At 33.4% G+C, this 11,736-nt stretch overlaps 1 protein-coding gene, 1 long non-coding RNA gene and 1 pseudogene across 2 annotated transcripts; 1 reads left to right on the forward strand and 2 right to left on the reverse strand.

Annotated features, from left to right (window-relative positions):
- Positions 1 to 3,609: 3,609 nt before the first annotated feature.
- Positions 3,610 to 5,045, forward strand: LOC122604881 (zinc finger BED domain-containing protein RICESLEEPER 2-like). The gene is made up of 4 exons (XM_043777744.1): positions 3,610 to 3,617; positions 3,734 to 3,979; positions 4,069 to 4,162; positions 4,239 to 5,045. The coding sequence occupies exons 1-4, from the start codon at positions 3,610 to 3,612 to the stop codon at positions 5,043 to 5,045; spliced, it is 1,155 nt and encodes a 384-aa protein (XP_043633679.1).
- A 1,219-nt stretch (positions 5,046 to 6,264) lies between these two features.
- LOC122604882 lies at positions 6,265 to 9,757 on the reverse strand (annotated as a pseudogene).
- A 609-nt stretch (positions 9,758 to 10,366) lies between these two features.
- Positions 10,367 to 11,255, reverse strand: LOC122602747. The gene is made up of 3 exons (XR_006324389.1): positions 11,120 to 11,255; positions 10,762 to 10,846; positions 10,367 to 10,607 (listed from the first exon to the last, which is right to left on the reverse strand). It is a non-coding gene; the product is annotated as an uncharacterized LOC122602747 (long non-coding RNA).
- Between the last annotated feature and the right edge of the window lie 481 nt (positions 11,256 to 11,736).

An 11,736-nucleotide genomic window follows, 5' to 3' on the forward strand; every position in this document is an offset into this window, starting at 1 on the left:
AATAGTGCACATAAGAGTCAAACAAATAAGGGCCGAATGAATTCATAGGGTAGCTACTCCACTAATCATTCATTTATGGTGCGAAACGCCTCGTCTGACACTACGATAAGCGCCCACCGTCAAACAAATATTACCTAGGACCGATCCATACGCCTCCTATCAAATATAATATAATGAGCTCGAACCACACCGGGTTATCAAAAGGAGATGCCGTAGAACAAATCAAATACACCGCTACGGACGGTGCCACGTCATTGGTGTCACAATAACGCGCCCATGGGACCTCCATGGATAGGTTACTCTTATATGCATATCTTAAGAAACCGTTTTGACCAACTTATATTTATAGATATGTCGAATAAGTTTTTAAGAGACAAATGAGTTTTTGGACAAATAGAAAATAAAAAAAAAAATTTAAGACATTTAAATATAAACTTAAATTCACATCTCTATCACTCCATAATATGCGACAGTATTATTTTCGTTAATCAATGGGCATATATGAGTGTACGAATTGGGGAACACTCGTACGAATCACCGCATTAAATGTAACACCCAAACGCAACTCTTTCGGGACTATTATTAAATTGGGTTTCAAGAGATGGTTTTGACACACTTAATATATATCAAAAATATTATAATTTTCAAATCAAAGAATTATATTCAAATGTTAACAAACAAATAATTTTTCAAATGATATATCGAATCCATACAAATTCACAAAATTTAAATGAAGTTTTGAGAAGAAAGATTTTACCGGAGGGATCCTAATACCACCTAGAATATCCGTACCTTATCGTCGATCACAAATATTGCCAAAATGAGGGAATCACCGAAGGAATATGATCACCTATCCAAATCTAACAAATACGAAAGTATAAGCACAAAATATATTTAAATAGGGAGTATGTAATATCCTTGATATTTTTATGAGTTTAATATATGCTTTATTTTAAATATTATCATTATATATACAATTTTTTTTTTATTACAGATGTATATTACAAAATTTAAGAATTCCAATTTACCGTTCTGTACAATAATATATATAAGCCAAGTTCGTATATATATTTTCCACATCATAATGCCATCACCAAATACTAATTATTTATCAAACTTATCAAACTTGAACAGATTGTTAAATGTGACATTAACACATTTATTTTATATATTGCATGGACTTATTTGATTATAAAATCTTGAGTTACCGAATAGGATTAGTTAATTGATATGTTTCATGCCACTAGTTAATTATATCCAAAAATAATACATCTATGTACTTGTTTTATTAATCTGTTTCATAAAACTAAAACTATAATTATGGAGCTAAAAGATTTCCCCATAATATAGTGTATTACGAAAGATAATTTTCATGCCCAACCCACAATCAATTTTATCAATAAAAATATACACAAATTTTGCAAGACTTTTTAAACGACAATAATTAACTCTTAAAACAAAACCAATGGATTTAAATCAACATTTGAAATATACATGATATAGTGAATACTATTATACTAGCAGATTATATATCAACAAATGAGCAATTTTTTTTTAAATAAAGCTAAAATATAGCTTGTAACTAGAAGACCAGTAAAATAACTATATGGTGTAAAAACATCATAATATTTATAGTATAAAATCTTATAAAGCAAAACTTACCAAAAGGAAATGATGCCTGCAAATTGAATAATACTTGTGACTCCTACAACACCCAACCCTTTTATCTATTTGCTTTCTTTTCTTTCTCTGACAATTACTCACGTACACATGGAGAAGAAAAAAGTCCCAAAATACTTCCAATTGAGACTTAAATATATTAAGGAATGACCATCATTATTTTATTAAGATCCCTCTTTCTTCATAGCCCCACTTATAAATAATCTTGTTACAAAATTTCGGATGAAAGCAGTAAACTAGTTTAGTTTTTTAGAGTTCCTTTTTATTATGTTAATTATAAGATTGAGTTTTCTTTTAGTTGCTTAGTCTATTTAAACATGTATTGCTATAACCGTCCGTATTATCACTCAATTCGTTCCACCAAGAGTCATGTTGTAATTGCCATTTATTTTCCACTATCCCTTCATTAAGTTCGTTCCACCAAGAGTCATGTTGTAATTGCCATTTATTTTCCACTATCCCTTCATTAAGATTACTCCTGATAATACACTTATAAGCATCGTTATGAGTACTAGCTTTTGATTTAGTTTTATTATACTATAGTTTATTTATTCTATTAATATCATGAAAGGGAGCAAGAGTATTATTATTACTTCTTCATGTGACATTAATTTTGTTAGTGTAATTTTTTTTTTCTTAAATTTCGGTCATAGTGCTAGACACAAACTAACTACATATATATTTTTCTTAACATAATATTTTCCCTTTGCTTTATAATTTAATGAGATTTATCTAAATATTTTACGTATAATCAAATTATAGTGTTTTAATTTTATAGGATATTACACTATCATAAAAAAAAGACTACGATTAAACATAAAAAATGTATTGTCACTATGTTCAGTAGGCACTTGATGTGATTCCTTTTTTGTTTCGAACTCTTGCCATAAACAAAGTAATAATGCAAAAGCTGGTTGATAACAGTATTATTAATCCAATGTAGGAATCTAAATCAAACCCAATGCAACAACAATCTGTCAATGGCTCGAATAATCATTCATCTCAATCTGCATATATTAATCTTGAGAGCGAGGAGATACCGCATAGTGATAATGCACCGGATAATACTAGTGAACATGCAGACTTACAAGAGGAAAATGTTGAAACTGGTGACAATGAAGATCGAGTGACATTAAAGCGTAAACGTTCACAAACCTCATCAGTTTGGACCGAATTTGAAAAAGTGACTCTTAGAAATGGTGACCAAAAAGTTGAGTGTAAACACTGCCATAAAATGCTTGTTGTCTCTAAAAGCGGTACTACAACATCATTTAAGCGACACTTGAAGTGTTGCTTAAAACACAAAGAATACCAAAGAACCCAGCAGTTGCTAAACTTTCAACGAGTTGCACCTGATGTAAACATAGGATCTAACAAGTCACGTCTCTTGATTAGACCCAATGCAAAGTATGATGATAACAAGATGAGAGAAGCAGTTGCTCTTTGGGTAATGGGTACAGAGCAACCGTTTTCTACTGTGGAAGATGAATTGTTTGTTTTCATGATGCAGACTGCTAATCCTTTGTATGATAAGGTAACTAGGGTAACAACTAGATCAGATTGTTTCAAGGTGTATGAGTATGAAAAGAAACAGTTGAAAGACCTTATTGATGCTGCCTCGGCAATCAGTTTGACAACTGATTGTTGGAGATCATCTCATCAGAAAATTGAGTATATGGCCATCACGGGGCACTTCATTGACCATAATTGGAGGTTTGATTTTATATATATATTTAACTCTAATGTTAATGATACTCATCTATTTTATAGTTATCATCATTGGCATGACCCCGATTTCTCTTTTATTCATCTATGCTTGTTTTCACAGATTGCACAAACGTTTGCTAAGTTTTGTTCATGTCCCTCCTCCACGTACTGGGCGTGACATTGCAGATGGTATTTACAAATGCTTAAAGGAGTAGAAAATCGATGATAAGGTCTTCTCAATCTCTGTGGATAATGTCGCATATAATGACAAGGTTGTGGATACATTGAAAACCAATATCTCTAGAGTAAGAAAACTTGTATGTGATGGTAAGTTGTTTCACGTTAGATGTTGTGCGCATATTCTTAATCTTGTTGTTAAAGACGGGCTTTCGGAAATTGCTTCCGTTATTGGAGAAGTCCGTGAAGTTGTAAAATATATCAACCATTCAGAGGCAAGACGTCAGTCATTTTCGAAAGTTGCTGATAAACAAAATGTGAAGGATAGAAGATTATTGATCGATTGTCCAACTAGGTGGAACTCCACGTATGAAATGTTGTCCCTTGCTCTTAAGTTTAAAGATGTTATTCCAGAGTACGTTTCTATTTTGATTATATATTGTTTTTTAAATATTTTATTTTATATGAGGGTGAACCATAATTAACTGTTGGCTGTTTTCTAAGATATGCTCTCGATGAGACTCACTTCAAGCATGTGCCTAGCTATCAAGATTGGGAAAACGTAGAGAAAGTTTGTAAAATTCTGAAAGTTTTTAAGGTATGCACCTCTTGTTGTACATTCATCTATATCATTCTCTAATAATAAAACTTTGATAACTATTTTATATTCTCAGATGTGCACCAATATCATATCAGGAAGTCATTATCCTACTGCTAATTTGTACCTAATAGAGGTGTATAAAGTCAAGGAAACATTAGATGAAGCTTCAGAGTCTGAAGATGATTTTATTCGTAAAATGGTGAAAAAAATGAAAGAAAAATTCGACAAGTATTGGGGTGAGTGTCATCTGCTTATGGCAATAGCTTCTGTCCTCGATCCTAAGTTCAAAAAATGGTTGATTGGACAAGCCTATCCAATATTATATACACCAGTCGAAGCTGCCAACAACATTAAGTCAGTGGAGGACGCCCTTGATCGTATGTATAAAGAGTATTTGGAGGCACATGATGCATTAGTTAGGGAAGCTGCAACACGAGGAAGTGAATTTTCTGGAGGGGGCACAACTACAAAGTCCAATGAAAACACCTCACATGGATCGGGATGGGATGCGTATATGCAGTTTGTTAAAAATGTGGACATGGAAAAACCACGTGAGTCTGAGCTTAAGATGTACTACGATGAAGGTATATACAAAGTGCAAGGAGGAATGGAGACATTTAGTGCATTGGATTGGTGGAACGTTCACAAGTTTAAGTATCCTGTTTTGTCGAAGATGGCTACCGATGTTCTTGCTGTACCAGTTTCTACAGTTGCATCTGAGGCAATATTTAGTGCCGGAGGCAGAGTTATTGACCCTTATCGGTCTAATTTGGCTCCTGAAACAGTAGAGATGCTTATTTGTGGAGGCGATTGGATTAGGCAACATTACGGATTAAAAAGTAAAACGAAGGTATGCTTTGAGAACTTGAAAAATCTGTGATTTAATTTTCTGTTTCTTCTAACTATTTTTTTTTCTTTTATGTAGAAAGAGGACATGCCCATTGAGGTCTTACTACCTACTATGCAACAAGCAAACTAAATGTATGTTTTCCATTGGTAGTTATAATTGCATTATAATTTTATACACACCTAAATATGTGTTGTAATATAAATGTACATGTATGCAAATATGGAATGCAGGATACTTATCTGAACTGATGTACTGGTGCATTGCAAGTGAGAGATAATTGTCTACATGGAAATTGAAAGAATGTACTAGTATAATGTCTTCATGTATTTGTCTTAAAGATTTGCTTGTTGACATTGTCCAGCAATTGAGACTATGATTTTTTGTTGATATGCTTTTAGCAAGTTTGTATTTGATGTTTAATTTTTACTCATGGAGTTATCAGTTCAAAGATTTTTAGCAGCACCTATTTTTGCCTTTTCTTGTTGAATATATGATTAACGAGCTTTTTTCACGAGCTTTTGATCATCAAGCTTAGATTTAACCACTTAACGAGCTCGAATTCAAGCTAAGCTCGAGTAAAATATTGAACCATATAGTTTATTTTGACATACGAGCCGAGCTCGAGTCGAGCCCGAGCTTTTTTAATACATCACGAGTCGAACTCGAGTTTAAATAGTAAGGTTCGACACGAGCTCGAGCTCGAGTTCGAGCACCTCAAATTTGAACGAGTCGAGCTCGAACACTACGAAGCTCGGGCTCGGCTCGGCTCGTTTACACCCCTATTCATGCCATACTCAATGTCATCATATCACCAACTCCTTTCAACCATCTCTATACTCTACCCTTCAATTCAACATTGTAAACCAATCTTTAAACATGGATGTCACTCTTTTCTATTCCTTTCGCAAACTGGTTTTCAAAAGAAAAAAACTAACATGAAGCAAAGTTCATCCAAAAATTATTCTATACCTCGTCATAAATCAACCTTCAAGCCATACCTTCTTCACACATATAGGATACTGGATATATATAATGAAAACTTATATTATTTATAAAATGAAAAAATATTCATTATCTATACATCAAGTGTATAATGTATGATTACAAAGTTTATAAAATTACGGCTTATAAATCAAATGTTTCTAACCTGGCATTACATTATCTATGCTTATTAAAAACATATATACTTTCAAGTAATATGATTTATAAATATAAATGAGACGGAGTATATGGGTTTGACAAATGATACTGACAAAAGCATCCCAATCACCAATTCACCATTTCTAGAAATTCAATGTTTTTTCTAATTATATACTCGTATATCATAAACATAAGATAATTTTCTTAGAGCAACTGGTATCCTTACATTAATTTCTTGAATTAATCCATACAATCTACCTCCTACAACCCTCTTTTAATTTGGTCATGAGAAAACACAAAAGTCCTTTTCTCTTACTGTCCCCTTCGACCAGCCAAGCAAGAGACCATTCAAAACCTTTCTGTGTAAACTCAATCTATCTCGCCAGCCAGTCAACTGATTAAGTAACAAGAAGAAGCACATGTGTTTCATATATTTGCCTTTACCTCCAACCTGTCCCTCCTTTGACCTCATGATCGAGAAGTAAAAAACACAAAATAATAAATTAATAACTAATCCCAACAGAAGGACAAACGTCTCTTTCTTTCATTTTGCAAACCAAGAACAAAGTTACAAAGAACATCACCTTTCTCCTCTTCCTTTTTTTTTTCCTGATTCCACCAGTAATACGACAAGAACAAGTATATTAAACTCCCCCTTTCTTTCACCTTTGACTGTCACAGTAGCAGCCGGAAGCACTCATTGCTCTCTTTCTTTCTCCTTATTCGCCCTGTTTATATTTTCGACTACGCACAGACTCATAAACATCGACACACACATACATATTATAGACACAGACAAAGAGAGATGAAAAAGGAGATATCTTAAGGCTTTACCATATATAATCTTTTATCTATTCTCTTAAAACACCATCACCAATGCTCATATCCAAAATAATAGCTCCTACCTGAAAAGGTCATAGCAAGGAAATGAACAATTTAGTGATCAAGCCTGATACAAATATATAGAATTTACACATTAACTAAAATAAATAGAAGTAAAGAAAGGGATGTTATGAGAGAGGAAAATGATGTTCAGAAAATTGAAGATATGAATAGCAAATGAAGAGATTGGAGTTGGTTTCCTTTTAATATAAAAAGGATGGAAAGCATGGAGGTGATTGGTCAAATAGGGACCAACCATTTGGGTCAACGTGGCAAAATTTTGGGTAACCTACAATGAAAAAGAGTTTCATTGCATAAAATAGGTAGATAGATATATACGAAACTACATTTTTATCGCGAAAAATGCGGGTAAATTTGAAATCGTTAATTAAATAACCTCTATCATATGAAAAGATAAGTATAGCAAAATTGTAATGTATACACAATTTGTCTAGTTATATTATGTATATGTTATTAAATTTATAAAATAATAATCTTTGTGAGATCATGATCATCAATATGAAATAAATCTTCATATTACAAAAACCACTTCCAGAAAGAAGAATTACTTAAGATATCTAAAGTTCAATACATTCACACTAATTAGCAAAGCTCATAATTAAGTTCAATGCTTCAGTTTTGTAAACCTTTATTCCATCGGTACCATTATGATTCGGGCAGCTGTTGCTGCTTGAAAGATGCTCCATAACCACTAATATAATGAAAAGGTGAAGTTTGTTGAGACGATGAACCGACTTTTGAAAAGAACGTCATTGAACCACTGTCTGAGTTTTATTTGTGCTCGAAATGAAGGACTAATAATCTGCCTGTAAATCGAGCTTACACCATATATAATCTCTGCAAGGAAGACCAAGACATCACTTGCCATTTACACAATATTCCACCCCCATACATACCTTTTACACAAAATTAAAAATTTCTCCCTCATTCTAATTGTGCGAAAAAGAACTTTTTATAAAACATGACTAACAATTCCATGTGAATGTCACATGGAGTATGATTGTAACATATGTGTGTCATTTGAAGTATTATTCTAACAACTCCATAGCCTTAGCAAATTATCTATTCTGACTCTTTAAAGTGCAATAATCAAGTTGAAAATTATGTTGAAACTCCAACCATTGTTTTTAGACTCATATTTGACCAACTTTAAGAATCCCGTTTTCAGCTAATGTTATTCTATTTGAAAGACGTACGCCCATATGTTCAATACTTTATAAATACAACTTAAGAGCTCAAAGTTAAGTAAAGCTAATGATAGGATTTGATTAGCATATCAAAAACATTTAAAAGACTCACCTGATCCATTTTGTTGATATAAACAAAAACTATTTTCCAGTGAAGATCACCTGCAATAATTTAGAAACTTCATCAACACTTGAAACATCGAGTACAACAATCCAAAAAGGTTGTGACAGTTCAATTAATGAACGAACCTTTACGTGTGCGTTTGAGAAGTACACAACCTCTTGCAAGTAATTCTCGGCTACATATACCAAGAAAATTTTCTTCGGGTAGAAACTCATCACTAAAACTCCCATTTGAGCTACTGCCAGTGCCATTGATATGCTAACTTCCTTTTTCTGCTCGAGGTACAAAGGGGATATTACGTGTTTCTTTTACAGTCCTTGCTTTTAGTGTTGCCGCACCACGTAGAGCTATACAAAAGTTATGATACAAATAGTGAACATGTCAAATTGGGTAATAATAAGTAGAAGCTATATTGGCTTGATACCTTTCCCAATCTTTCAATATTTAGTGTGTTATATACTGCCATGCTTTTTATCAAGTTGGTTAATGAACCATAAAAAAAAACATTTTGGAACATAATCAACCCATTTGACCCATAACCGTTTCCATTTATCTAATTTTATTTGGTTTTACACATTACGACAAAATGAGCCGACATTGATGTAAGTAGATGAGTCAAAGCTTTCGCTTCCACTTAAAACCAACATTAATCTTAAATTACCAGTGGCAGCAGCAGCCATTAAAGTCATGATATCACCAGGTGACTTGACATTAACCGCAGAGCTAACAACCGATGCCAGATGGTCACGCTCCGCACCCAACACATTGTGCTGCAACTAAAGTAGCGGCAGATGCTACTACCAAGTCGGGTTTTCATCATTTCTTCGTCCTTTCTATTTCCTGCTGAGGCAGCAGTGGCGGCTGCAATTGCAGCAACTGCAGCAGCAACACCAGCAACCGATACAGTTGCATGTAACTGTGCATTATGAACTCTCGTTTCCTCTTTTCTTCTCTTTTCCGTCCTTCAACCACCTTCCCACAGTTTTACCTCCACCACCGGTAGCTGTTGAGGCACTGGTGGCTCCACCTATAACGATGTTGACCCAACAAATCACAAACAATATTAACCCCAACTATAACAATGATGACTACTTATATTAGTACTATGGAATTCAAAACAAATAAGGTTTTGCTATAAGTTAAGTTTCACAAATAGAATAAAAATCTATGGAAACAACCAAGGAAGTGAAACACTGAAGTTTCAAGAGACTTGATAATTGATATGGAATTTAGGTGCTCTGTACCACCTTTTCACAGCATACTCGGTCCAAAATACAACATTAAAAACTGGATACCTGCTCATTTTTGAATGTAGGGTAGTGGGTATACCTCCTTCTGGGGTCATTAGGTTCCTGAACCTTTTTCACTGAAAAATACTCGAGATTCATCCTTATGACTTTGAACACTCGATTATACACATTAAAAGGTTTTCAAACAACAAAACATATAAAACCTCCAACACCCCCCCCCCCCCCCCCCCACACACACACATATTGGTTCTTTCTTTCCCTTGTATGTCAGCAGACTACTCAACCCGACCATCTTGCCACTTTTAGTACAAATGATAATATTTACCATCCCCGTAGTTGAGCCGGTGACAATGATATAGAAGAAAATTTAGTGCAAAAGAGTTTATATTGATAGTTACTCAATTAAAACAGCTTAAAAGGCTCAAGTCAGAGATTGCATTGAATACAATGCAAAGTTATTCACAGCTACTACAAAATTGAATTTCATCCGCTAAAAGTGAAAAGGAGATTGCATTGAAAAAACCTTACCTCATTCTTTTAAAAACAAAATAGAGTAAGCTTACATACCTTGGATTGCTTATATTAATCATCTGCAAAACATGTATAATCATGAGTCTTATCCAGATTAGGGTAATAGCTTGACAACAAAGAATCCTTCTTTAGTAGAATAGGGATATATATATATATATATATATATGTGCATGTACATTCCCTGATTTTGATTTTCATATGTATAAAGGAGAAACAAAAATGACAACCTTTGTCTACCCATACCAGTCTCCCTTTGGGAGACATTTAACTATTTCGAGTTTCTATGACCCTAGACTCGGGCCTCATGAATTACTCTACCAAAGGCCAGACACCATGACTACTATATATTGTATAATGTAGTTTTAGTGCATTTACTTTATGATACCTTAGAGAGTACTTCTGTTACTTCCCGAGTCTAGACATGCTTGCGAGTCCAAAAATGTTTCCTCCTTACTTCCTGCAGTCATAAAACAGGTATACAATAAGATTCCAAATGCCACAACCTCAAACCTTTTTTGCATTGGTGGTTACTATATACAACATACAATGTAACATATTAACCAAAATTGGTACATAAAAATTTATGCGACAACATATTTGCAGCAACAAACCTCACTTAAAAGGTTACATAGCCGAACATACAGTGGATAAACCATCATATTAAGGGAGATCGAATATAGCCTTGGTATCTCGAATCTGGAAATCAGAAACATAATGATCAAAATTAGTTCCAACCCTAAGAATGAAATGGCAGTTTACCATAAAATTCCGGGGGGGGGGGGATATCAACGTATTAATATAGTTTGGTCTGCATTTATAATACATATAAATCCAAGTTAATTGGTGATGCAATTAATCAAGCTATATGTAAATATACATGAAATGGCAGTTTTAAAAAAAAGACAGAGTATATTACAAATCTAATTCGATAACAATTTGTAAAAGAAAAACAACTACACTTTTACTAACCTTTTGATATGTGAACCTGCACTCTTATATCCTTGCTATATGATTTGATAAAAACCTCAAGAGCTCCATTGTGAAACACCAATAATAGAGTATATTACAAATCTGATTCAAGAAAAAGAAGAGAGAAAGATCTAATTCAAATAATTTTGAATCTTGATTGTAAAAGTTGTATGAGAAAAGATTTAGGAATTCCTTCTTTTCTCTCTCCCTCTTTTCTATATAATTATTTTTCTATTCAAAGTTTCAAAAACATCTCTCCCGCCCAAACCCCTGCTAACACAACACACTCACAACAGAAACAATTTACACCTTATAAATAAAGTTTCTTCCGCACACCAAATACATCATAAAATACACACCATTTGATATCATAGTTCCAATATGGAAAGCTTATTTGCTTGACAACACACACAAGTGATGTCACTTTGGAACTCTCCTTTAGTATGAAAGGGGTGATGTTTATTTAAGAACCATTGGGAAAATAAAACACGTGAGAAGCATTACATATATATTTTTAAATGATATCTCTATCGTTTTAAAGATAACCATATTATTAACAAAACTAAATTAAACCTATAACTAAATCTATAACAACAAACTTATTTTATCTATATCGT

The sequence above is a fragment of the Erigeron canadensis genome, chromosome 6 (assembly GCF_010389155.1).
Source record: "Erigeron canadensis isolate Cc75 chromosome 6, C_canadensis_v1, whole genome shotgun sequence".
In the NCBI taxonomy this organism is placed as follows: Eukaryota; Viridiplantae; Streptophyta; class Magnoliopsida; order Asterales; family Asteraceae; genus Erigeron; species Erigeron canadensis.

Coding starts and splice junctions, on each gene's coding strand:
- LOC122604881 (XM_043777744.1), top strand. Junction 3,980..4,068: donor TTTAAAGATGTTATTCCAGA/GTACGTTTCTAT, acceptor CTGTTTTCTAAG/ATATGCTCTCGATGAGACTC. Junction 4,163..4,238: donor AAATTCTGAAAGTTTTTAAG/GTATGCACCTCT, acceptor TTATATTCTCAG/ATGTGCACCAATATCATATC.